Raw genomic sequence first — 27,819 nt, 5'->3', positions numbered from 1 at the left:
ATGTCCATTGTTGTGTCATCATTGGCCGCCGGTACTTACATCCTTCGGCCTGTGTTCCTATACTGTCCAGACCTAGCGCCGACCGCCTCCATCAAACTCCTAGGACTGATATTTATGGGTAAGGTATATAGCTAATATCAGGAAATACGAGTAAATATTACTGATTATCTGACAAAATCACAAACCAAACTAATTCATAGGCGGTAAAATTTTGTATTTAATGCAAGTCTATAAGGTATATTGATTTGATAACAGGTTCAACATAAATGTAATGTTGATTTCACCAAGTTTTATTTCGCTGTCATGGTAATGCAAGTTTTCGGAATGACACCATTGCATTCCGTTGATGGATTGGTGGGACTTTTCTTCCACTTCCGGTTATACCTAATCTAGGACACTGCGTTCGACATTGCTCACAATATATATATGTGTGTGTATATATACACACCAAATTACAATGAATTTTCTAAGTTTAGACAAATCAGAAACCAGACAGTCGCAAATGTAACGTAGTAAAACCAAAGTCTTCTGCTTCATTTGGAGGACAAACTTACTATTTATTTACGCACCTACAAATGTATTTCCTAACATGACGGTTGCATGCCGCTAAAAGCGTGATTGCTCTACCTAAACAAATCTCCTGATATTTTTTTTAATATCATTTTTCTCTTTTAGCTTCTTTCCTAGCCCTGAACTGTTACAGTGTAAAAATAACAGCTTACATACAGACTGCTGTCACGTTCACAAAAGTGCTGGCATTGGTGCTTATTTCTATTTTTGGACTTATTACCATAGCTAAAGGTATGTTATTCTTCATTAGCAACACCTGGGCTCATGGGATAATTAGAAAGTTCTGCTGAAGTCTCGAATGTAAAAGGGGAATGCAACAATTTGTGGAAATTTTGTGCCTAAAATGACTATATAGCTTTACGTTTCAACATTGAAAGTTGGAAGATAAGTCATCATCTATCAACACCCAAAATTGTAACGGTAATCAAAATAAGATTGTTTTTGAGCGAAGTCAGGCTGGTGGAGGATTGTGATTAAAAAGAACATATCTGAAAACATTCTGCTTAAAATGGCACAAATAATTACTTAATTAATTAATTATTTAATTACCTGCATAAATCAGAAAATGCTGATATGAACGTTGCATTATTAGCCAATGACCAGCAGCTGATGGTACATTTTAAGTAAGATTATATACCCTAATTTGAATTTTAAAACGTATATCGGTTTATATCAGCTCCATGCAATTTTATTGCAGAATAACAGCTTTGTAGTCCATTTTAGTAGGTCCGTCAATATCAAAACTGCCTTCAGATTTTATTTCGCAGGGAGTCATCCAAGGTGTTCCGATTGTTCCTTCCTTTTCATTTTCTTGAAAATACTTTTTATTTCAGCGCTTCCTTCTTGTATTCCTGAAAGTTTGCTTTGATATTATATTACCACTTTTCATAAAAGGTGTTTCAAAATATTACCTAGAATTTCGAATGTGTCATTGATTACTTATTTGTTAATATGTGCGGGGGCCGCGGTGGCCGAGTGGTTAAGATGTCCCGACATGTATTAGAAAAATATGGTAAAGTTTCCGGGGCCAAAGTTAATATTGAAAAGTCAGAGGTGATGTGTATTGGGTGTGGCATTTTATCAGCAGAAGAGGCAAAGAGTTTCCAAGTCAAAATCCTGAATAAAACAATACTCATACTTGGTGTATATCTGGGTCCAGATTATAAAGTTTGTGAATCACTGAACTGGGAATGTAAAATTAATTCTATGCGTACGATTTTGACGTCGTGGTCTCAGAGATATTTAACAATCCAGGGCCGGGCTACAGTTATTTCCTCCTTGTTACTTTCAAAATGTTGGCATGTATTGTCTGCTGCTACTATATCTGAATTACACAAAGTTCAGATAAAAGAAATGTGCTTGAAATTTCTCTGGAACAATGGTAAACATTTTGTTTCGTATAAAACTATCATAGGCCTGAAAGGTAAAGGTGGTTTGCAGTTTCCCGACATTGATTTGAAATTGAAATCTTTCAGAATTAAATTTGCATTTAGATTTTTGAACAATGACGATATATTATGGAAAAATACCGGAAAATATTTCCTATCTTTAGTTGGGAAAATGAAATTAGGTTTATCTTGTTTTAACTGCAATTTCAAGCGTTCGCAGTTAAATAATATACCGATTTTTTATCAAGAAATGTTGCTTGCTTGGGTGCATATATTTAATTTTCTTAAATTTGAGGAGAAAAGTGATTATATGTATAGCCAGCCTGTATTTTTTAACCCGCTGTTTCAATTTTGTGGAAAAGAACTGAACAGTAGTGTGTTTATTCAAGCGGGTCTTGTCTATGTGAAAGATTTTACTTACGAGGTACTTCCAAGTTTACTTCCAATAGAATCCATTGTTGAATTAGTCCATGAATATAATCCAGATATCCCAAGAAAGAATATAATCACCGAGTATGTGAAGGTAATCCATAGTTTTCCTGATAAAGTCCTCACAAGTATTCTCAATTACTGTTATGAAAAAAACATGTGCCGTAGATCCCGTTGTTACGCTACAAAGGCCTGACGGCGCGCGCGTGTCACCACGATCCACACGTGATATTTATGCGGTACTGTTGAGTGGGACATTCGTTGCACCTGTTGCCCTACAGTTTTGGGGAAGTAGGTTTCCGGATGATCAGGTCGAGCGCGTATTTGGTATAATCCATGCCCCAAATTATCCAGTCGAAGTAGCGGAAGTGCATTTTAAGGTTGCTCATAATTCTATATTCACGCGCGACAAATTATTTAGATGTGGAATTTCGGATACGGATGTATGTCCTGTCTGTAAACAGGCATCGGAAACGTTATGGCACTTGTTTTTAGATTGTCCCAAATTAAATGAATTTTATGTGTTTTTTAATGATTTTGTCAAAAAGTTTTTTTCTGGTACTAGTGATGAAAACAGAAATGGTATAGACTGGCATCGTTTGATATTGCTTGGATTTTATGAGAAGTGGAAGAATGTAAATCATCATGTAGTTAACTTTACCTTAAAGCTGACAATGCAAGTTAAAATTATTAACATGATTTTTTTTTAAATAAGTACACTCGTTTTTCCAAGAATTGTTTATGAGACATTCCCTGGTTGAGGACAGCCATTTTTGTTTTACATTCCGACGACTCACCGACCCCTATATAAAGCGCGTGAATCGACACACGTGCGCTCATTCATGTACCTATACACCTAGCAGTCCACAGGTTATATCACCTACAAATAGGTAAACAAAACCCTCACCTGTAAAACTATATGGGACTTTTTTTTAGCAAAAAAACATGTCAACTCCTCTAAGTTGTCATTTAGATGTTTCTCAAAATAAAATTCCAACGCAAGTGAATAGAAATCCAAAAACAATCCGTCCACATATCTCCACGTATATCATCGTACCCGACGCACTCAACTGACCATATACACGTGACTACGTACCTGAACCGAACGAGCGACAACTATCAAGGACACACACGTGTCGTTGAACATGTACGTGTAAAAAGTGTATATTGAAGTGTTTTATTAGTTCGTATTGGACATATGTTGGGATATAGCTTACAACACATTCATCTATTACTTCAATGAAATATTGTCAGGTGAGTGCAGTGTTTATTTTCAATTTGACATTGTTATTTGCAATATCGGGGCATGTGTATCTGAGACAAGATATGTTTAGAATGATACACGTGTGTCAAGTGTCCCGTGCTTTATATAGGGGGTTGGCCAGTGAAGGTTACTAAGCAGAGCAAAAGAAAAATGGCTGCCACTAGGGGATATCTCAGAAACAATTTTTGAAAAAAAAAATATTTCGTTAATATTTTTTTTTTTAATTTCAACTGCATGTTTTTAACTTGCATTGTCAGCTTTAAGTGTTGCCAGATTTTGTGTTTTTAAAAGAAGGAATATTGTCATGTGCAATGAAGGAAATGTGGATATTATCAATTTTTTCAAATTCACGTTCAAACGTTTTGTTCGATATATTTTTCATTATTTTATAAGTACGCATAAAAGAGCTTTTTTCATAAAGTATTTCATCTCTTCAAATGATATTATCGTACTAGACGACTGTGATATTCAAATTATTTTTTAAAACTATTTACGAAGTTGTGAGTCCTATGATTATGTATTGCCTGTATTTACAGTATTAGTGCAGATGTTTTTATGATTATTTTTATTTGTTTGTTTTGTGAGGAACCTCGGGGGACCCAACCCCCGGGGCCCTATTGACGGGAAAAATAAAATTATTTTTATCCTTGAAAAAAAAAAAAAAGATGTCCTGACATATTACCGCAAGCCCTCCACCTCTGGGATGCGGGTTCGAATCCCATGTGGGGCAGTTGCCAGGTACTGACCGCTGGTCGGTGGTTTTTCTCCGGGTACTCCGGCTTTCCTCCACCAACAAACCTGGCACGTCCTTACATGACCCTGGCTGTTAATAGGACGTAAAAATAAACAAACCAAAACAAAAGTTAATATGTGCCGCAAAATGTTTTCGATTTTTTACCCATATTTTACTTTGAACATATTATATTATACAAAAGGATAAAAGGATAAGGCAAAAGTTAAAAATCTTCAGTCGAGTCAAATAAAAATATAGACTTTATTAAAATTATCACACTTTAATTATTCACCTTTGTATTGCAGCCGAGTTCAATTAGAATCTTTTAACCAAAAACATTAAAATGCTTCTAAAATGTTTACTTTGTAATTGCTGATACTAATAGAAAATATGAGCACATAGTTAAAAGAGCGGTGAGATACGCGTAAGAAGAAAAATTTGTTTGATTGGCAATATCTGCAATTTTCATTTTGTTTGAAAGGTGACACTGAAAATCTCCGCGATCCGTTTGAGACGACCGACCTGACGGCTAGCGGCCTCGTGTTTGCTTTTTATGTAGGAACATACGCTTTTAATGGCGGGTACGTATTTCCATTTTAAGTGTAAATATATCAGTTTGGTCAATCTTGCTCAAGACGTTTATGTAAATATTATGTAGCAATATTTGTATATATGAATTGTGTCTAAATATGCAATTGAGAGTTCTATATAATGTTCCCTTTTTGAATTAATTACTGACCATATGTAAACTGTTAGCGCCCACAGTGACTTTACTGTCATCTGTGTAATATGTGAATGTCATGCACGAAATTGCATCAGACAAGAAGTATTTGATATAGTTTGTCTTATACGCAAATACAGAACACATGTAATACAATAATTATGAAACTTTATATTTGTAGTGCTTCAAATGAAATGTTGCATATATTACTAACAATTTTATAAAATGTCCCATAAACCGATATCTTCTGGGCCTCTTTTACCAATCTAAATGATAAAATATTTTATGCATGGATATAAATCCATGGATGCTCGACACTATGATAAAATATTGATTGACTGAGTGAGTGATTGAGTGAGTGAGTACTATTTACATTAAGAACTTCATTTTGTTTTCAGTGATACCATTGCCTATGCTTACGAAGAATATGTTAACCCAAAAAGGTAGGTTAAACGTTATTCAGAATTGTGGATACTTTCTTCATATACACGCATTGTTTTAAGTACTACCAACGAATTTGCGTTTTCTTGCTTTGCTAATTTGATATTCTTGATTCGGAAAGTTTCATTGATTCATAAGTATATTTACATATCATATCTAGGAGGATAAATCATTAACTTATTGATGTTGAAACTCGAACACCAATTTTGGTTTTGCTGGCATTGGCATGCAACTATAAAATACAGAATGAATTTCTCATGGAAACCAAACAAACAGCTTCTATTTTTAGACCCCGGTCTTCTTTTTATCCTGAATTTTTGTTAATGGATAGAATAGCTTAGATGTCATACCTGAACTATTTTGTGATACAGGGTAGTTATCCGGGGTACAGTAATTTTGGCCTAGCTATTTTGTGTATTATAGGATACTTATCTGGAGGAAAGTGGTTTTGACTTCATACTTAACTATTTTGTGTGATACAGACTAGTTATCTAGGTTACTATAGTTTTGACCTCATACCTAAATATTTTGTGCATTACAGGGTAGTTATCTGGGGGACAGTGGTTGGACACATCATACCGACGATAGTGTATTTACTCACCAACATAGCTTACTACACGGTCCTCACTAAAGTCGAGATACTATCCGGAGTGGCTGTGGCAGTGGTAAGGGGTTTTAAAAATCTAACCTTGCTCTATCAATAGAATATTTACACGAGTCAAAGAGTTCGGCTGGTCAGCACGAGTCTTGTCGAGTGATGAACATCTCGCGTCTTTCTCTAGGGTTAGGATAACTTTATTTACCGGACTTGTTAAGAAAATATTTAGGACTAAATATAATGGTTTAACTCTACACTGTTCTATTATATGTTTTAATGTTAGAATATAAAAATGTTTGAATACATGTCGATTACTGCGTTTTTTATTATTTCAGATATATATTTATTTACCGTAATCAATTTAATTATATCGATTTTTAAATTGGTAATTATTTAAAAAAAAAAACAACTCAAACTAAATATTTCATAGACATTGATACTATAACAAGACATTAAATAATATATATTTATATTAACTGGTTTCCGCCTACATTTATGTTCCACATAAAAATTGAATCAGCTTATAGATTATGTAAATTGAATTCACGTGCATTATCCTGTACACCACACGGAAACTTCGATAAGACGTGAAATAACAAGAATAAGTTACGTTCTTTGTATTGTTTCTATATTTTTCCTTTGCTGTGAAGCATCTTTTTTCACGTCTACTACAATGGAAAGCTCGCTATTTTTTATTTCAAAACAGCTTAACATTCGAGGATTTTATTATTGAATAAAGTTTCTATCAATATGAAGATGTAGATGTAAATGCGCGGATCGCGAAATTGGCGAATGAAAATCACACGCGAAAGAGAGTTGGTTTACAGAATATCATTAATTTTGTTTTACATTACATTTACCCAAGGCCTTCGCGGAGAAATGTATGGGTGATCTGAAATGGTCCATTCCAGTATTCGTTGCTGTCTCGACCTCAGGTATTGTCAACGTCAACACATTTAAAGGCTCCAGGTACGCAAATCTACTCCCATTAACGACCGTTTTATTGAATGAACCTTCAATAACTCGAAGTACCATTGTAAATCTTCCAGTTATAAAAGTGTTCTAGATGATAGAAAAATTAAAACTTGCATATTATACATTTGTTTCGGTAATGTACATGCTTTGGTATTTCAATCTTCAAATATTTTATTGACAAAAGATGTTACATGTATGTGTTAATTGGATTAAACATCAGGTATAACCTATCTTAGTCTTCTCCTGATAATGGTGGTACAAACAAACAATTATATAAAACATATATACATTGTAAGGTTTATAAAAATAAGTGGAGGTATCTCCGTGATGGGGAATTTTTTATCCTTTTATTGTAACTCTCTTACTTGACATTTACTTTTCATTTTTAATAAAATAACTGAAAATTATGCCTTGATTGTAAATGTACTTGATAGTATGTCTATTTGATGATATTGGTCCAATTCGTCACAACAGATACAGACTTTGATATATCAACTGAAGAAAATATAAATAATTTAGTCTGTTTATCAGAACAAATTTTAGATAGAGGTTCATGAATACGTACATTTGTGTAGTACATTATAGATCATAACGACATAAAAATATATACTTATCTGTTTACTTATCATTGCAGGAGTCTGTTTGTTGCGTCCAGAGAAGGTTATTTCCCAAAGTACCTATCTATGATTAACGTTGCAAAGAAAACATTGGTACCAGCTATAATAACCATGGTATTATTTATTTCATTTTCAAGCAATAATCCTCCATAAGGGAGAAAATGTTTAATTTAAACAGTACAAATGTCTCTTATTTTACAAGTTTCCGACCTCTTAGCCGTCCACAGGTATATGAACATGAAAACAAAAACAAACTATATATTTAAAATGTATCTTTAACTTCCTAATATGATTATGGTAGTTTTGTTTCCGTATGCCTGAGGGTGGCCAATAGACATTTCTACTGTTTAAATTATTAATTAAAGTTCACTTAATAGTCAGCAAAATATCTATCAGACTTTGTGTTGTCCTTATTGGAATCGTTTGGTGCATGCATAATAACTAAGTTTTATTTGTATACTTGTGTGGGCTTGAATGTAACACTTGGCTGCTCGATATTGTTTAGACCTGCTGAAGCGAAGGGACATAAAGTTTAGAATTGTTAAAATTTATGTTTTATGCATTTGGATGGGTTTTTTTGAATGGATATCCAATTTTCGTTTGTCAGTATTTTTATGACAACATTTGCATAATTATTCATTTACGAAATTTTGATGTTTGTGTTTATTCACAAACGTAAAAAAATTTCATACTCCTTACAATTTTATAGTCAACTATGAATAGGTTTCACTTATAAAAGTTTATAATTCATACAAGACAGACTTAATTCGCCGCATTAGTGTAACCAGTAATCTGTGTAATTATTGTAGATTATATAATTATGCTGTATTAACTCATTGTTGGCGTTGTTTACATGTATATACTCTGTTTAAACTCTCTACAGAGCTGTTTGTATGTTTATGAGAACAAAGTCATAGTCATTGTCACAAACAAACATTTTGGCCTTTTAGAACAAGAAAAACAAAAGTTACTTATTTTACAACATTACTACCATTGAAAAGTTTGAGCTTCTAATTTTTAGTTCATCTAACCCGAAGGGTCATACAGTCATCATGCTTAGTCCGTCGTCGTGCGCCGTGCGTAAACTTTGCTCATTTTGAACTTCTTCTCAAGTTCTACCGATGCGATTTTGCTGCAACTTTCATGAAATGATCCTGACATGATCCCGACCAAGTGTTGTTATTTTTCGGGTCGATCCAAAATCCAATATGGCCGCCACAGCTGCCATCTTGAAAACACATTTGGAACTTCCAAGTTCTATCGTTGCTATCAGGCTGAAACTTACCTGAAATGATTCTGACATGGTCCCGACCAAATGCTGTTATTTTTCGGGTCGATACGAAATCCAAGATGGCCGCAACGTCTTGAAAACACATTTTGAACTTCTTCTCAAGTTCCACCAGTTCTATTTGGCTAAAACTTGCGCTAAATGATCCTGACATTGTCCCTACCAAGTGCTGTTTTTTCGTGTCAATCGGAAATCAATGTTCACCGCCACAGCCACCATCTTGAAAAAAAAAAACACATTTTGAACTTTTTCTCAAGTTCTAACAATGCGATTTAGCTGAAACTTGCATGAAAAGATTCTGACATTGTCCCGACCAATTGTTGTTATTTTTCGGGTCGATCCGAAATCCAAGATGGCCGCCATCTTGAAAAGACGTTTTGAACTTCCTCTCAAGTTCTTCCAGTGCGATTTAACTTCAACTTGCATGAAATAATCCTGACATGGTCTTCACCAAGGGTTGCTATTGTTCGAGTCGATCCGAAATCATGGCCGTCATAGTCACCAACTTGAAAACACATTTAAAACTTTTCAAGTTCTATCAGTGCAATTTGGCTGAAACTTACCTGAATTGATTCTAACATGGTCCGAACAAAGTGTTGTTATTTTTTGGGTCGATCCGAAAACCCAGTGGCCGCCACAACCGCCAATTTGAAATTATATTTTGAACTTCTCAAGTCCTGTCAGTGCGATTTGGGTGAAACTTACCTGAAGTGATCTTGACATGATCCCGATCAAGTGTTGTTATTTTTCGGGTCGATTAGAAATCCAAGATGAACGTCACAACCGCCATCTTTAAAACACATTTTGAACTTCTTCTCAAGTTGTACTTTGTGATTTGGCTGAAACTTGCCTGAAATGATCGTGACTTGGTCCCGACAAGTGCTCTGTAAAATAAGAGGAATTTTTTGAAAGTTCGTTTACTGAGATAACGGATGATTTGTGTATTAAATTTTAAATTTATATAATTTTATAACTTTGAACATAAAAGCTTGATGGTTACATGAAACAAAATATGAAATGCATTAGATATATAGGCAAATATTGACAGTGACGTATACTAATGCCCTTGATTGTAACAGAATGGGTAAGAAAAAATGCGTAAATTTAATCAAATGCATAGACGTTTTCATCTAAAATATACAACTAGTTTTAATGCCATAAGCGTTTTTTAAATCTTTGTTCCAAAACTAGTTTGTCTTTTTTCATTAAAGGTGAAAATTGGCACATTGATGTACATTTGTTTCTTCCTTTAAAAGATAATTCATCCAATTATTTCAGTTTTCTTAAATTATATTTCAGTGTATACACACTGTTGCCTTATCTATATCCCAGGGTATAGTTGCCTTTTTTATTTATTTTCCAGGATATAATTGCTATTCTTTATTTTCCAGGGTATAGTTGCCTGCCTCATTATGATTGGTATAGAGATGATATCCCTTCTGAAGGTTTACTCCTTCCTTAATGCACTCTACTGTTTGGTGGCCATAGTGGGCATATTCAAGTTAAGAAAAACTCACAATCCTCCTGATGCGTTACGGGTAGTGTATATTAAATCATTTAGGTTTTTATTTTACAAACTGTTTAAATTAAAGGAAATTCATTGACCTACTGATATGGTGACAGATGGTTAACATTCTAAAAGTAGGACCATTGCTATATATACACTCCTTTTGTGTAATATATGGTTACATTCCAAGTGGTTGAAATTGAAATACATTGTTATACTTTTTGATGCCTCACCTTTGGCCTTTTGTGAAGCGCTCGCCCCTGTGAGGTAGGCTCTGGGTTCTGTCCCCTGACCGAGACACACCAAAGTCTATTAAAGTGGTAGTTTCGGCTCCTGCTTAGCGCTCAGCATACTGGAATTAGGACGACTGGTTCGCCCGTTGTCAGTATAATGTGACCGAGTGGGGTATGATGTTACTTAATGTCTTCGGCGACATGCTTCAGTGATATAGCACTATAAAAAGGGCAACAGTTTCACTATACAAGAAGACACAACACGAACATTCTGCAGTCACCTCGCAATTCATACACGCTACATTCCGCATACATGGGAGGCCGTCCTTACATGACCTTGGCTGTTAATAGGACGTTAATTAATAAAAAAATTAAACAAATCAGATATTCACAGTGTAATTAAGAATGTAAATTAGAATATTCCGACAAAGGAGATGTATTATAGCCTTCCAATTTCAAATTTTAAAGATTTATCATTGCTCTTGGATTGATTTTCATTTTACAAATCAAGCCTTCGCCAGCTTTGTTTGCCAAAGTATCTTTTCTTGTAAACGCTTTCTTGGCTGGTTTTTTATCATAAATCAAGCAATAATAATACTTATAATCTGGCGCAAGTTGCTCATGAACAACTCGACGTGATAAAAGGGATGCATTTTAAAATTTTACATAATGGGAGGCTAGGGATTTGAATCATTGACCTTGCCATTGTACACATGAACCTGTTAGGTGCATATTGCATGACAAAGGTTGTTCGTTCTGTCGTCTTTTTATATAGACTGAGAGCTAATGAAAAAAAGACGGTAGACCTACAGAAAAAATAGGAACAGCTATTGTTTTAACATCAGTAAGCTGTAGTCATATCACATAAGTAACTCACGATAATCAAATAAAGAAATCAGTCAACTCATTTAACAATAGGTGACAGAGAACCGGTAAATACCCAATACAGACGTACATTATACAAAATAGCAACATGTCATATATGTGACGGCGACTGACAAAATGGGCCCAGATGAGGAAAAATCACATTTTCATTTTTTCACATTTTTATTTACTTTATGGTGTGTAGATCACGTTCACAAAATATTAAAGCCGAAGGATAAGGCATTTAAGAGATATCCGACTTTGAATGAGGCAACATTTACATTCTTTTCTGACAAAATTAGCGACGTCAAATCATCACGTCATGAACATTGACGTCATGTTACAAGGCTGTCAAAGATGTTACATAAAACATACACGTTTGCACATATCTATGCTTTGGACTGGTCTTTAATACTTGTAATATATTAAAGGCCCACTACCGTTCCGAAACGGCTTTAAATTTTTAAAAATGGGAATGTAAAACAAGATCGATAATTTTGTAGAGCCGCAAAAATTATTAACTTACCGTTAATACTATATTTATCATCACCTTCTGAACGATTTGATTAAAATAAATAAAATGTTTATTTTCATAACGCGGGTCGTATTATGTTTCCCGCCGTCGTCCTAAATACCGGGCGGTAGTTGACTATCACTGCGCCAGACGGCAAAACAGCGAATTGACTCTCCACTGTTTTCATACATTACACAGGAAATCTTGCATATGTTTGGTGTCGTAACCTTATTTTAGGTCATCGGTACGCATTTTCTGATGTTATTAATGGTTTTTTAAGAAACCTTTATATTTTGCTCCAGAAAGGTAATGGGCCTTTAACAAAGTTAAGCTTTAGCTCGATCAGTGTTACATGTAGCTACGTTATTGTCCATTTTATCAAAATACAAGTTAATCTGTGACACGTTTATGTAACAATATAATTCGACGATTTGACGGGATGACACACTGCGTGTTGTGTGTAACAAAAAATATTCGTGTGTACTTTAGGTTCGTGGTTGGAACTTTCAAATGTTTTCATGTGTAGAGATATTTATGGTTCGTCAATGATACAATGTACTACCCTACCATTAATACATCAAATATGATAAGTTGTTTTTTATATTCATGGTCCACAGCAACCGCCAAAAGAACAACTTCATGAGGAAATTTCATGCAATGATATTCATTTGTATTTTCGTATTCAAAATTTCACGAAAAGCGAAGATCTGTGCATTGGATTAAAGTGTATATGCTTTCAGATTCTTTTAACTAGAATGTTGGTATACGAATAATGGTGCAACCGACGAGATATACATGTATATATGTAACGAAGAAGTCGAATACTATCCTATACATGAACAGATTTTAGATAATTATTGTGTCAACATTTAAAACTAAAACGATGTATGTCTTTAACTATTTTGTTTCTGTTGAACGTGTTTTTTGAGTCGAATACTAACAAGTTCTTAAAGGGCCACTACATTTCCGAAACATCTTTTATTGGGAATGCAAAACGAAATTGATAATTTTATAGTGTCACAAAAGTTATTAACTTACCGTTAATAATACACTTACTATCACATTCTTAACAATTTATTGAAATAAATTAAATGCTTATTTTCATAACGCGGGTCGTTTGATGTTTCCCGCCGTCGTCCTAATTACCGCGCGTCGGTTGATTATCACTGCGCCAGACGGCAAAACAGCGAAATGAATCTTCACTGTTAATGTAGTTTATGCAAGGGAATCTCGCATTTGATCGGTGTAATAACATCCTCTTAGACCATTTATATACCTTTTCGAATAGTATTATTGTTTTTAAGAAACTTTTTTATTTTTTGTTTCACAAAGGTAGTGGGCCTTAAAATTGTGAACCAGAAATTTTTTGTTTTATATCATGTAGATAGACAGACACATCTATTCATATATACATGCTACTGAATTTAGTAATACTGACCCAATATGGCACTTAAAACAAAAACCTGTGGATGGAGGGATCGAATTTCAAAAAACTAGTGATCGCATTTACATTTCAGACCGTTTCCTTGCTATATATCTGCTAGACAACTCAAGAATGAAACCTAGTTATTAGAGTTCTACTTTATGTTTATTTTATATATATGTAAAAAGCAAATAAGATGTAGACAGGGTCTCTAGATATTGCAATAAGCACGATTGAAAAGAAAAAGACGCAAAACATGTTTCAAACAGAGGGGTCTGAGAATTAGTAACAGTTTATATCAATTTAAACACACACCACAGTTTCCAATAAATCACTATAGAGGTCTATTGGACCAAACATTCACTTCATTTTTAAGTGTTCCGTTAACTCTACTATGAGAACAATTTTCTTTAATAGTCATAAAGATATAATTAACCACCATCTAACAGATTTTGAAAATTTTATACGACTCTTGTCTTCTAATGATCTAAAACTTCTACAGGATTTAGGCCTCTTTCTTTCAAAGTCATTTGAACTGAGGAAAGCTGGCTTGATAAGTTGTTGCTTTGATCTACTGTGTGTTATATACATGTATGTTTTGCTATCGATCCATTTTATGTGGATGTAAGAAGCAATAAAATTGAATTGAATTGAATTGAAATATATACTGCTAATGGGCCAATTATCATTACCCGAGTATCTTACGGACAACGAAGGATAGTTGTACCAGGCCTGGCCGGATATCGGACGATGCTTAAACGAATATGTGAAGGATATGTGGCCGATTATGAAATTCTACGGGACACCAGAGAGATTTTAACTTCGACTCTCTTCGGGTACGTCCCCGATGTCTCTTCGGGTACGTCTGTGATGCTGTGTGTCTGAGAGCCCCGACCACCGGCCCGCTGTTGCCCGGCCGGAGGCCAAGCAAAAATGGCTAAAATCCATGCTGGGAGTACATCTTAAGTTTTATCGGAAGGGGTTATGACCAAAGTATAAGTACTGAACTATACGGACGTCCACTATAAATACTGTATTACTGTCACATGAATCGTTTCTAGATGTTAACCGGATCCTTATTATCATCGTCGCAAAGTTCTACAAGAAAATAGACATCTTCTTTCTACACTGATCAGAAACTTAACTTATAGAATCTCTCTCTCTCTCTCTCTCTCTCTCTCTCCCTCTCTCTCTCTCTCTACTAGAATTACATATGTATACATGCAAGGAAAAGAATATTTATAGAGCTAAACACCTGTATTATCGGATGATGAAATCTGCATCCTTGTCCTCTGAAGGAATACGTCTAACACAATTTTCTTGCCTTTATTCTGCTTTTAAACAACATCCCGTTGTTTGCATTTTAAGTTTCCGCACTCGTGATATTTTTGCTACATGTATATCAATGTATTCGGTATAATTTCAGTGACTTTTACGGCTTTTATTTTCGATCTTTTATTTTAAATATATTACGAAATATTGCAAAATATTATTAACTTATGAAAGAGCAAAGCCTGTGAAATTTTCAGAATATCCGTGGAGAAACAATATTGCTAGATACGATCAAAAAATGTTGAACTGTCTTAAATTTATTTATAAATATTGTGTCTGGATCCCATAATTTGTTGCATATTACAGCTTCAGTCGAATAACTGCATTAACTACTGATTGAGATAAATCAGGTTTTTTTCACTCTTATCTTTGTTCTTTGATTGTCATCTCTACTAATGAAGAGGAAAACAATCTCAATATTTTTTTTTCTAATGTCTATTCACAGCTATATTTATTTATTCTATTTATATTTTGCTAGAAAGTACCTACATGTATATACTGATCACCTGACACTCACCAGTCTACTCTTCATATTATGTATTGATATGGTACAGGTAGTTAAATTTACACATCAAATGCGGGCTTAATGAACCGTCGTTTATTGAGAGTTTCCGCAAATACACGTGGTGACGTCGGTAAAAAATGTGCGTAACTTTATAACGTCATTTATTCCGACGTCATAATCGCCGCATCTGGGCCCATTTTGTCAGTCGCCGTCACATATATTCAACAGATTTTTATATGATAGTGTATATAAATATGCATGGAATGGAATTAATTCATGTACGTGATACTTTTTTGTAATCTTTCTGCTGAAAGGAGATAAATATAATATTCTTTTAACGTCATTCCATCACCAATAGAAACAATAGTCCCACTCCAAATTGTCACGTGCTGCGTAAATTAGTCCTATTTACTTGTATATTTCAGTTACCCATAGTCATCCCCATAGCCTACACGTGCCTGAGTCTGTTTATGACAGTAACTACGGTAGTATATAACCCGGGGGTTGTGGTGGCCAGTCTTCTCTGCATCTCACTAGGAATCGTTCTCAAACTCCTCTTGTGCGTTGGCCAGGCAAAAGACTCTGCTTTCAGAGGATTTTACTACAAAATACACGGTAATATGTTCAGATGATATCTTTCATTATAAATGAGCATAACCAAATAGACCTAATCCCTTTAAAACCACTATATAATTGTGTTTTTGAAGTTTTGTTGAAAAACATATTCGTTGATGGTTCCTTTTGCAATCACCTATTCTCATATTTATTTCGATTCTGATGAAGTGACATTTCAATCTGACAATAATTAAGATGTTTCGTACATTTGAACATCAACCGTTACCACAAAGATGTTTTTTTTTCAATGCGCAAATTTAAATTTCCATGTACGTGTATTTTTATAGAGTTTATGTTGTAATGTATACCCTTGGACTTCAAGTCAAACCGCACAAATTCATGTATTGATATTTCATCTAATTTTGTTACAGGCCCTATCGTCAAATTTTGTCATTCTGCATTACTGAGTGAATTTACAAAAGAATAACTACAATGCATCAGCATTCAAATCATCAACGGAAACCGCAGCAACGTGATGTTACTGAATTTTATAACTGTGTTGTGTTGTTTCAAATGACGGCAAAGATAACTGCGTTCAAGAATTTGTTTAATTAATTACCGTCTCATTATTATTATAAATGTTTTTTCAGTTAATTAAAATGGACTTGAGGTATTGCCGACCGCTGCAATGTTTTCAATTTAATGTATATATGTCATGCAAATTACAATTGTATACATAGAAATTAAACTACTTCAGATTTTAGCATTGTTGCATTTTTTTTAAATAATTTGAGTTACCTTTTGTGCAGTCATTTCGCATATGATTTCAAATAATATTTTAAATCAAAACAAATACTAATTGAAATCGCGTCTTGTAATGTATAGCTCCATTCAGTGTCAATGTTTCAAATTTCCATGTCTATCAATCATGGACCTTTGTTGGGGCCAGCATAGTTTTATACCGTCCTCATAGCAAGTAGTCTAACAAAACTGTGCATATAGGATCTTACATGAGTGCTCATTTCATATGAGATTTTATAAAACGAGTCTAAGATTTTTATTATTTTTGCGAACTTTAGCGAGCAAAAATTAAAACATCGAAACGAGTTTCATAAAACCTCATATGAAATAAACACAAATTCAAGATACTTCTTCTACCGTACGTCTCCCTTGACACTCACTTTCGTCTTTCTGTTGAGTGCTAGTTCCTGTGAGGAAGAATCTGTCTCCTGGCCGAGACAAGCCAAAGTCTATAAAAGTTTCTGCTCCTGCTTAGCGCTCAACATTAAGTGTAAACATCGACCTGTTTGTCCGTTTCCAGGTAGGTGGGTTGTGTTGTGCATTATGGGAGATCGAAATATTTCCTTTCTGAATAATTTGACATATTTGTATAATAATTGTACTATATTATTTAGTAAGATGTATGACACGTCATAAATATGTATTGTACTCAAATTTCAAGGTTTATTTAGGTTCATATTCATTATCAACTACGATAAGACTAAATCTATTTATAATATTCTTATATTTTTTTATAAATTAGAAAAATTAAAGACTGTCGTTAAGACTATTAATATTGATGGATGTTTGGTTCTCATATGCCATTTGCTTTAATATTTGAAGAAAGTTTTAAGACAATAGTATTATTTCAGAAGGTGTCATCCTCATTGCACAGTGTCCTTTTAATAGATCTTTCTTTATTTTTTCCATGATTTTTATGCATAGAAAAAACGTTAAGTTATTGACGCCGTTACATTAGATGATAACGCATTGAAGATTCCGCTGATAAGGAAAATAATTCAGTTCATCACAAAATCATAAATTTAAATTATAATCATAATTAAAAAAAGATTAGGTCTCTAATATCACTATCAATATAAATATAGAAAGAAGAAACATAACTCTGCAACTCCATTAAAATTAGTAATTTAGAAATTTCCGGAATAAATGAAATTAAAAGTTAAAATACAGTTGTCTGTCACTTCTCACTGCTGCTTTTCTTATTTTAATTAAAAGAAATTAATTCCCTTGTGTTAATTTGAATTTAAATAGTGAAAATCTTTTTTCCTAATGAAAATTCTTTCATAATTGTTTAGTAATTAATTAAACTTAATTTTTTCTTTTTCATCTCGGCATGGTTTCGTAATTTATGATCAGCCTTTGTAATAATTAATATGTTAAATAACATATCAAAGAAACACAATTTAAAATAGTATGACAATTTAATGCCTCGTGCATTTAACACATAGACAGATGAAACAACTGTATTAATTCTTCGGATGATACATGCTATATGACATGTTAACACGTGAGTATGTCGGTATGATTGTCAAATCAATGAAGGCCATTATAAGCTAAGGGACAATCTTATACAAAATGTGATATGTATGAAAATACATATTTAAAATAACCTGCCATACCAAAAAATACGATTATATATAAAAAAAAATGACGACTGTGTTAGTCCAACGCTTCTTTTATTTATGATTGCAGTAAAATCAATCTGATTAAAATACATATCCTTATTATCACTGCGTTGATAAGAGGATCTGACAACATCCCATTAGGGGTCACGTTCTGACGACCTTTTGAAATGGCCAATGAAATTGCTGCTGCCAGAATCTTGACTACGGACGAAGTAGTTTGAATAAGCTGTCGGAATTATTTTCTTGTATATAGTCATCTCGCTCAAAGAGCGCAACGAAGGAAAATGTATATAAATATTGACTGGGACGAAATGGAGTTATCAATTGACATAACAATGTTAAATAATGCATTTGATCTGAAGTACACGTGGGAAAAAAAGTCATCCGAACTTGACCTCATATACAGAAAAACTCAAAATCGGCTAGAAACTTATTTTTATTTCATAAAATGTGTCTACACAATGTTTTATTATGATTTCGACTCGAAAACCGGGAGATTTTCCATATTCCGACATCACTATATACAGAAAAACTCAAAATCGGCTAGAAACTTATTTTTATTTCATAAAATGTGTCTACACAATGTTTTATTATGATTTCGACTCGAAAACCGGGAGATTTTCCATATTCCGGACATCACCATATCCTTTGGACGGCCGTAACGTATTTATGCGTAATTATTCATTTGCCCCATTTCATGCACCCTTCTGGAGCCCCACTGAGACCGTTGAAAACTAAATACTAGTTTTTTGAAAAGGAGATGTTCATCCCTATATAGCATGACAATATTGATGCGGTCATTGCATTAGTGACGTCACAAATCACCTTTGAACATGCCCAAATAAGTCAAAAATTGAGGTCTGAAATCCGGATTTTAGTGTTTGCCCGGAAACCTGTCGTTGTGAGCTTAATTATCAAAATATAGACAGGCAGATGATCTTAAACGATAGAAGAGATATCAAAGTAATAGAAAATAGAGAGAAAGGGAAAAGGAAGGGGAAAATAGCACCGATTTCCAAAAAAAAAAAAACAAGTCCCACGCGCAGGTTTCTGCCTCCCATGACCCGTGCATGGTGACCTTTAGGGGACTTCCGGTGACTGTTTTTGCTTGTTTGTTGTGTGTACTGTTTGTTATCATCGTGAAAATGGCATCAAACCGAAATCTAGATGCAAACTGCTTTCATAGATGGCATTTGTAATAACCTACTATCAAAATTGAGTCAAGTTCGAATCCTGCCGGCCGTCGAAAGGATATGTAATGTTATCAGATCCTCTATTGAATGTAGTGGTTATATGGATCTGTATTTTAATCAGATTGTAGTAAAACAATCCAACAACACTTGTTTGTTCTATGATGAGACTTGATACCAATCACACAGTCCCATTTCAAAGGAATATAAAGCATATATTAACATTGTATAAAGAATGGATGTGTCGATAAATACTGTTTTATTTCTACTGGACAAACAACACAGGTAGCATCTGTGCTCTTCCACACTTTCAACATACAGGTCAGTGAAGTGTCAGGTAACTGGACTGATGTGATCGAGACTTGGGGAGGTGAGTATCATTCTTTTTTCCATGTTTTTAAGTATCAATGTGTAACGCCAAAGTGTAATGAACCCAATCGGCTTTCGTATATATGAGTTATACCCACAAAGATGCGAATAGTTCGACGATTAAGTGTAAAGATTGTGCTTTTTTTTATAAAATTGTAGTTCTTGCAGTACCTAAGTCACTGACATTTCATAGTCGTGTCATAATTCTATCATAAGGTACACTCTTTGTACAGTGTACATGTTAATCGGTTCATATGATGTTGTTTCTATGCTGAAGATAATTGAAGATAATTATAAAATAGTGGGAGAACCGCGGGCATCAATATTATAGTAAATAGTCTTAGTTTGACCTCTGAAAGAATATTTTTCATACCCTCCCCACCCTCTCACACTTACAACTTTGCTAAATTTATTACGGGATTGATCTTCATTATGATTAGTAACTGATTAATTTCAATATATGTGTAGCGTTTTACTATTAAAAATTGAACCCACATTATTGTATGTCGTTAGCAATTAAAGATTGTTTTCTCAGTTTAGAATAGTTTTCTAACTGTTACATACACCAGTCATTCTGACATAGTTTCTGTTCATGTCCAAATTGTTATATATGTTGTATGAACGATTGTTATTTTTGATGTTCTATAACATTTATCTTTTGAAATATTCATCAATTCATGGGTGTACTAGTATTCCTTTAATTATAGAAACATCTAAGTTTATTATAATTATACTTTATGTCAAGTTTTACTTCACCGATATACATATTATGTTCACATTCAAAATTACATTCATACTATGTTCACATACTCATATAACGAAGACAGTGACAAACATAATTGAGCACCTACATTGATTCAGGTAAGAGACATAGATATGAAAATATAAAAACAGTGTTTAATACTGGATCCACGTTATACCTTATGGGATCATCATAATTTGGATGTATTTGTATAGAAATTCTAAGAGGAGCTATATGAAAACTTTAGCAGCAAGTAGAAGTACTTTTGGTGTACCAAAGAGATTGCATATATAGATAGATCTGGAACGAAAGACGACAAAAGCGGAATTTCTTCATGTGAACTACATTATAAAACAAAGGTTTGATCGTAATGTTCTCTATATACCACACGTTTTGATAAAAGGGTGAAAATTGTGTGATACTTGATTTATTTTCACTCAGCCTAATTCGTCAACAGAAACCTGAATATTGCAGTCACGTGATTCCAAACAGGAGTGATAATTGCGTTTATTATGTTTTGTTCCTTAAAGGAGATAGGACATTGTGAAGATGATTTATGTTTTGCTTAGTATTACACAATTTATTTATTTTCTGCTAGAATCTATAAATGACTGATGATTACAGATCATCAACAGTTATATACGTAAATATTTATAGATACTTTAATTCATTCCATTACTTTTGTCCAAGAAAGATTTTTGAAAATGACAATTTAAAATCGGTCCAAAGAATATTTCGTTATATTTTATTTTCTCATAGTGTTTTTTATACTTAGGAATTCCAGCGTTAGTTATTAACTTATTGTTATTATTTCACAGAAAACTAAAACAACAAAATGGCGATACAACTAAAGAAACAACTCGGTCTGATTGATGGTATCAGCTATGTTTCCGGGGCCATAATCGGGTCCGGAATCTTTATTAGTCCGTCCCCGATCCTGGCTGGGAGTGGTGGATCAACTGGACTGGCGCTTATCATATGGGGTGTGTGTGGGTTAATAGCAATGACAGAGGCACTCTGTTTCATGGAAATAGGTGAGGAAACATGAACGAGGGCACAAAACAATGAAAAAGAATCAGAATAATCGTATATGCATTGATTTAAGGATCCCTGGGAAATAGTTTATGTTATATATGTAAAATAAAACAAATGACTTATCAAGTCATCATCTTCACCCCTAAAATAAGTTTTTTTCAGGTTTTTCCATTGTCATTATAAGTTTATATTGTTCTCAAACTAAAGCATTTAAAATTAACATAACAACAGAGAAACCTAATTACACTGGGACCAAACGGTTGATAATGTTAATTTCCCGTTTTGGATTTAAAATAGGTTGATGATACTGAACTGAAGTCGTGCGGTACTATATGACAGTGGTATTATTTCATTTCAGTACAGCGAGTGAGGAAATCGGGAGGATTATATACCTTTATCCTGGAATCGTCTGGTGAATCTGTGTCTTTTGTCTTCTTGTGGATGCATATCCTTGTGTTACGGCCGATGTCCATCGCCGTGAGTGGTCTAGCCTCAGCCACCTATATACTACGGCCTTTGTTTCCGTACTGTTCTGATATGGCCCCAGCCTCAGCAGTCAAACTCATTGCAACCTTGATCATAAGTAAGTAATACTTATCATCTTCTCTTCCGAATAGTCGCAACCTTGATCATAAGTAAATAACACTTATCATCTACTCTACTATATAGTCGGCTTTATCACAAGGGTGATATTTTCGCTGAATTTTATATCAAACTAAAGCTAAATCGCGTTATTGGGATTCATTAATTTGACTTTCTAGTTTTAATTTTTGACATTCGAAAATAATCAAATAAGATCAACCATATTAAGTCAAACTTGAAATACTCAAATATTTTGTCTAAGATGAAATGTTCTATTGTCTATCAAATTTTTGTATGATTCTTTCGAAGTCTCTTCCACTTCGGTAAACAGGGTTTCAAAGTACGTGTATGGATCTGTATGTACGTATAAAACTTACTGTAAGTCTAAACTTAGGGACATCTGTACAGCAAGGTTGTGTTGATTTAAATCGTATTTTCATTTTTGCTTTACTTCTTTTTGAATTCATTCCGTACATGACATCCATGTTCGGTTTCTAGAGGTGATCGGTTTTGAGAAGGTTCGGTTTTGGGAAATTACACTGTATCTTTTTCCATTCCTATTTCACTTAGACCAGCAAAATTTAAAACATCAAATGTCATCCATCAAACAAGTACAATTTCAATATGAATACAGTAGCAAAGTTTTGCTTTGATAAGAAAAATACTGGATATCAGGTATGCGTTTCAATACTAATACAGTAATAAATTCCTGTTTTTGTTGACGCCAATTTCATAAAAAAAGGCTTGTACGATCTGATAATATACTAATTTATGTCTCGATATCAGACATGCATATCATACCTGTTGGATTGGACTTTACATAATTAACAGTCTGAGTTTACAAACCGGTGACTTCCTTATCCAAGAAATAAATAGCTGAAGATCCATTGTTTTGGACAACCAACAAATCTCTTTGTCCTTCTTGGACACATTAAAGATGATAAAGTCGATAAGGTTGTGATCTTTTTGTTTTACCAACCTGTTAAAAATGTTCCATCGCCGACAGAGCACAAACGTTATAAGAGTTATATCTTCATGAACAGTTATTGTTTATCTTTTCAGTGTTATACATATTCATGAACGTTTTATCTTTTTAGTGTTATACGTCTTCATGAACAGTTACAGCATCAAACGTTCAGCCGTCATGCAGTCAGTACTCTTGGCGTGTAAGCTGATAGCAATCGGGCTGATCGTTATATTTGGTCTGTTGTCTATCACTAAAGGTAAAAAAGCATCAGTTCTATTACAGCAAATAATCTATATGCTATCATATAATATTAAATTATTATAGCGCGATGGAATTATGTACCGTACACACTATTTATCGTCTGCCTTCCTCGTTCTCCCGAATAATAGGTAACGCCCTTTGGTATCAACATCTGTTAATGCGTTAGAAAGAAAATATGTCACATCTGTAATAGCATATACTATATCATCCTCGATACTCCAGGGGCTCCGATTACATACGATGTCTGCACCCCTGGACTATCTCAGTAAATCTTAAGGCAGCTCATAGCAAAAATTGAACCACTCACATACCAGCAAAAGTTTTCTTTTGAGAGCGACGCCAAACTTCAAAACCACATGGTCAACTACAGTGTTGTCACAATCATTGTACGGCTCCTGTGATGTGTTGTTGAGATAGTAAATTATCGGAACCCCTGAAGTATTGAGGATGATACTTGATATGAGATCGGGTTTTTTTCATAAAATATTAGAAATGCTCCGATTTTCCGCGATCATCATTGGCTTATTAGTATATGCAACTCGGTATTTGTATTTTTAGAAACATTTCGTCAATATACCGACTGTGACGTCATTACCAAAGCGTTCAGTTCTTCAGAGCGACGTCATATCGCCATCATTCTTCTTGTTATTAACATACCTATATACATCCGGTAATTCTTGTGACATTCATCAATGGACTACATATCTTATATAAAATTTATTACGTTTGTTTCGATGTTATCTAAAATAATGAGCTCGTTCTTCGGCGGTCATTAGGTATACCGCCATATGGGCCTCAACAAAGGTCTATGAGGTAAATATCGAATGCTATCCATTACAATACATCGGTCTTCTTATTCCTGGTTTAAATTACATATGTATTTTGTTGTCATGTATATTTGCTGCTGTAATTTTAGCATTCAACTTATTTAAAAAAATAATAATTCCAGGAAGCGATGAAGTACCTTTGAGCAATCCTTTCAACTTCCATGTCGACAATCTTAGCATGAATGGAATCGTGTTCGCTGTTTACGTGGGAATTTTTGCTTATGGAGGAGGGTTTGTATAACATTTTTCTAGATTTAAGCTGATTTTTGGGGGTTATCGTTGAATTTTCCGAAACGATCGTATGGGTTCCGGAGGTTTTACAATATCTTCACGCATTCAAAGACTTTTCGCGGGAATCAATTTTATATGTCTATCATATCAATTTGTATTAGCTTGTGGAAGATGTGCTATATGATGGAACCAAGCCTTTCACCCATGATCTGGTATATTTGTCATCACTATAACATTAATTGACAATGAGGTAATTGCATAAAAGCTGATTAAATATGTTTGAAATAAATAAATTCCTAATCAACGACTGCCGTTGGCGTTAATTTTCAGAAAAAAATTTCCGTTGATGTTACGCAATTTTATTTTTAATTATTTTGTTTCATTTTTAGAGATTCCGCTTTGTATGCTTTTGAGGAATACGTGTCTCCCAAGAGGTAAGTTATACAATTGCCAAGAACATATAGTGAAACTCTTCTATAAAGGACACCAAAGGACTTACGCAAATGCGCCCTTTATAGACAGGTGTACCAAATGGAGTTGCTGAGTCTACCTTTTATAGACACGTGTTTATTATATAGATATCAATGATACAGTAAATTTCACCAAATGTGTTTGATGAGTATATACTTTATAGATAAGTGACCTTTGTACAAAGATGTCTTTTATAACAGGTTTCAATATACATGTTCTACAATACAACAGAACATCCGGTTCGCTGGTAAAACATACTTGTAAACCTATGTAGCCATTTATTTTCGTGGACCCATTTCATGTATTTCACAATAAATACTTAAAACAAAATATTGTATAGCATACAATGCGTCATGATTATATATTACTTATTCCGAATTTGCATATTATAGAGTTATCTGCACTTGCGGGTAGGTATTGATTGTGACGTCATGTATTTGTGAGCGTAACGTCATACATTTCGGAGAAAACGACGTGAATTGCGCTCACAAACTAATGATGTAACAATCGATACCTACCTGCAAGGGAGCTAACTCTGTAATATGCAAAGACAGAGTATATTACTTATTACTTATTAGTGGTTGATGTTTTCGCAACCTCACCAATGCTCAGCAAAATAACCTTCGTGAAAATTACTGGCTGCACGATAATCAAATATTTATAAAAGTTTAATTGAAGGTTTGACCATGGAAAGAATCGAATAAGATAATTATACTGATTAATAACTTGATGAGACGAAAATCTATTGATATATTGCACCTGTGTTGAGTCATGTATATTACCAAGAAAACACATTAGTGTAGCGGGATGAGTCGGTCATCGGTGACCTAGTAAAGCTTCTGGTTAGTGTTAGGAGGTCACAGGTTCGAACTCCGGTCTGGTCGCTACATATTTTTCCTCTCCTGTTACACTTTGGTGTCCCACATGTCTTCGAAGGCGCAGAATTTGAAAAAGGAGGAATGAGTGAAGCGTGAATAGACTGGGTCTAATATCGGTGGCCAGGTACTGTAGCTCATTTGGTAGAGCATTTGGCAAGTGTTCGGAGGACCCAGTTTCGAGTCCCCGTCTGGCCGCTATATTATTTTTGTTACGCTGTGATGTGATGGACTTGAGCAATTTCATGTGCTCACTCCGAGTTTTTGTCTAGAGGATAGAAATCGATCGTGTCCAACATCGTTGTTCGATAAACCACAAAACATTAAAATAGTGTCATGACATGGAAATTTAATGATGTATTAAATGAATGGCTTACTGAATAGGTCGATCACAGGGTATTTTGGCACACCTGTTGCCATTTTACATATGTGTGCTTCATAAAAACTAGAAATGCTGCTGTTAATGTTTGAATATATTTTTTCATATGGTCGTATTCAAGCTCACAGGGCCCTAGTGATTTTCAAAAATGTATATATGTATAAAGTCAAATTTTGAAAATTTTACATGACGTAAATAATTAATAAAATTAATAATGACACTCTATTAGATGACCAACTTCCGTAAAGGTTATTCAGCGTAACCAAACTTATATTCGAATATCGAAATAAATACAGCAAATAAGAAATGATAACAAACTGTGCATAAACATCGCAAGGCTAATAACATTTATTCTGCTTTAAAATGAAAAAAACCCTTCAGATTAATGCAATTATGTTTTCTAACGCTAACGTTCTTATCTTAACTCTCCACTTCCAACCAAGATTCACTTAATAGTTTTTGAAAACTTGAAATTTGCTTTACTTTAATCTATTGGCTTTCTGTTCTTTCCTTTCAGAAATATTCCCCTTGCGATAGTGATTGGTCACCTGATTCCCATCGTGGCTTATTTATTGGTCAACGTGGCATACTATACTGTCCTCACAACAGAGGAGATCACTTCCGGTCTGGCTGTTGCTGTGGTAACACAAATTCTGTTACAATGATTTCCACGTGTCTGTTGATTGAAATTCCATCAACGATGTAAATCGTGGATTATTTTATTCTGTCCAATATTTTTGTGTATCAGATACTGATATCTTATATGTATTATTTATGATTTAAGAAATAATCATTAAAGGCCCATTACCTTTCCGGAGCAAAATATAAAGGTTTCTTAAAAAACATTAATAACATCAGAAAATGCATACCGATGACCTAAAATGAGGTTACGACACCAAACATATGCAAGATTTCCTGCGTAGTATATGAAAACAGTGGAGAATCATTCGCTGTTTTGCCGTCTGGCGCAGTGATAGTCAACTACCGCGCGGTATTTACGACGACGGCGGGAAACATAAGACGACCCGCGTTATGAAAATAAATATTTTATTTAATCAAATCGTTCAGAAGGTGATGATAAATGTAGTATTAACGGTAAGTTAATAAGTTTTAAGACTCTACAAAATTATCGATCTTGTTTTACATTCCCATTTTAAAAATTAAAAGCCGTTTCGGAAAGGTAGTAGGCCTTTAATCACTTTATTATCTATCATATATGAATTACCCGTTTTTATCATATAATGTTCAGCTGTATCATACGGTCATGTCCTATATACCGTAAGACACACATGGAATAACACCATTGTGACGTCACAGGTAATAATTACGTTATGATCAAAATATGGCGCCGCATGGTTGTGTCGATAAAAGTACAAGCCTGATTTCGCAACTCATAGAAATGAACTTATACTAGTTATATTAAATACATTGTATGTGATAAATAGAATCTTACACTTTTGGCTACTTAATATGGAATTTATTAAACTCGTTAAAAAATTCCTCTTAC

General features: G+C 34.1%; 2 protein-coding genes across 2 annotated transcripts in view; both read left to right on the top strand.

The window, feature by feature from the left end:
• LOC138326479 (large neutral amino acids transporter small subunit 1-like) lies at positions 1 to 16,444 on the top strand. Its single transcript, XM_069272577.1, has 8 exons — positions 1 to 118; positions 676 to 801; positions 4,866 to 4,965; positions 5,504 to 5,548; positions 6,088 to 6,211; positions 10,416 to 10,562; positions 15,828 to 16,017; positions 16,389 to 16,444. The coding sequence occupies exons 1-8, from the start codon at positions 1 to 3 to the stop codon at positions 16,442 to 16,444; spliced, it is 906 nt and encodes a 301-aa protein (XP_069128678.1).
• Positions 16,442 to 27,819, top strand: part of LOC138325705 (large neutral amino acids transporter small subunit 1-like) — a 15,847-nt gene continuing 4,469 nt past the window's right edge. Inside the window, exons 1-8 of the mRNA XM_069271540.1 lie at positions 16,442 to 17,282; positions 19,863 to 19,943; positions 21,503 to 21,718; positions 22,078 to 22,302; positions 23,399 to 23,524; positions 24,479 to 24,587; positions 24,977 to 25,021; positions 26,830 to 26,953. Of these exons, the coding sequence (XP_069127641.1) occupies positions 21,520 to 21,718; positions 22,078 to 22,302; positions 23,399 to 23,524; positions 24,479 to 24,587; positions 24,977 to 25,021; positions 26,830 to 26,953 (828 nt within the window). The 5' untranslated portion in view covers positions 16,442 to 17,282; positions 19,863 to 19,943; positions 21,503 to 21,519. The remainder of the gene's footprint in view (positions 17,283 to 19,862; positions 19,944 to 21,502; positions 21,719 to 22,077; positions 22,303 to 23,398; positions 23,525 to 24,478; positions 24,588 to 24,976; positions 25,022 to 26,829; positions 26,954 to 27,819) is intronic.

Source organism: Argopecten irradians, chromosome 6, assembly GCF_041381155.1.
Source record: "Argopecten irradians isolate NY chromosome 6, Ai_NY, whole genome shotgun sequence".
NCBI lineage: Eukaryota > Metazoa > Mollusca > Bivalvia > Pectinida > Pectinidae > Argopecten > Argopecten irradians.
This window is presented reverse-complemented; position numbering and strand designations above follow the sequence as displayed.

Coding starts and splice junctions, on each gene's coding strand:
- LOC138326479 (XM_069272577.1), top strand. CDS start 1: ATGTCCATTGTTGTGTCATCATTGGCCGCCGGTACTTACATCCTTCGG. Junction 5,549..6,087: donor GAATATGTTAACCCAAAAAG/GTAGGTTAAACG, acceptor TGTGCATTACAG/GGTAGTTATCTGGGGGACAG. Junction 16,018..16,388: donor ATTTTACTACAAAATACACG/GTAATATGTTCA, acceptor ATTTTGTTACAG/GCCCTATCGTCAAATTTTGT.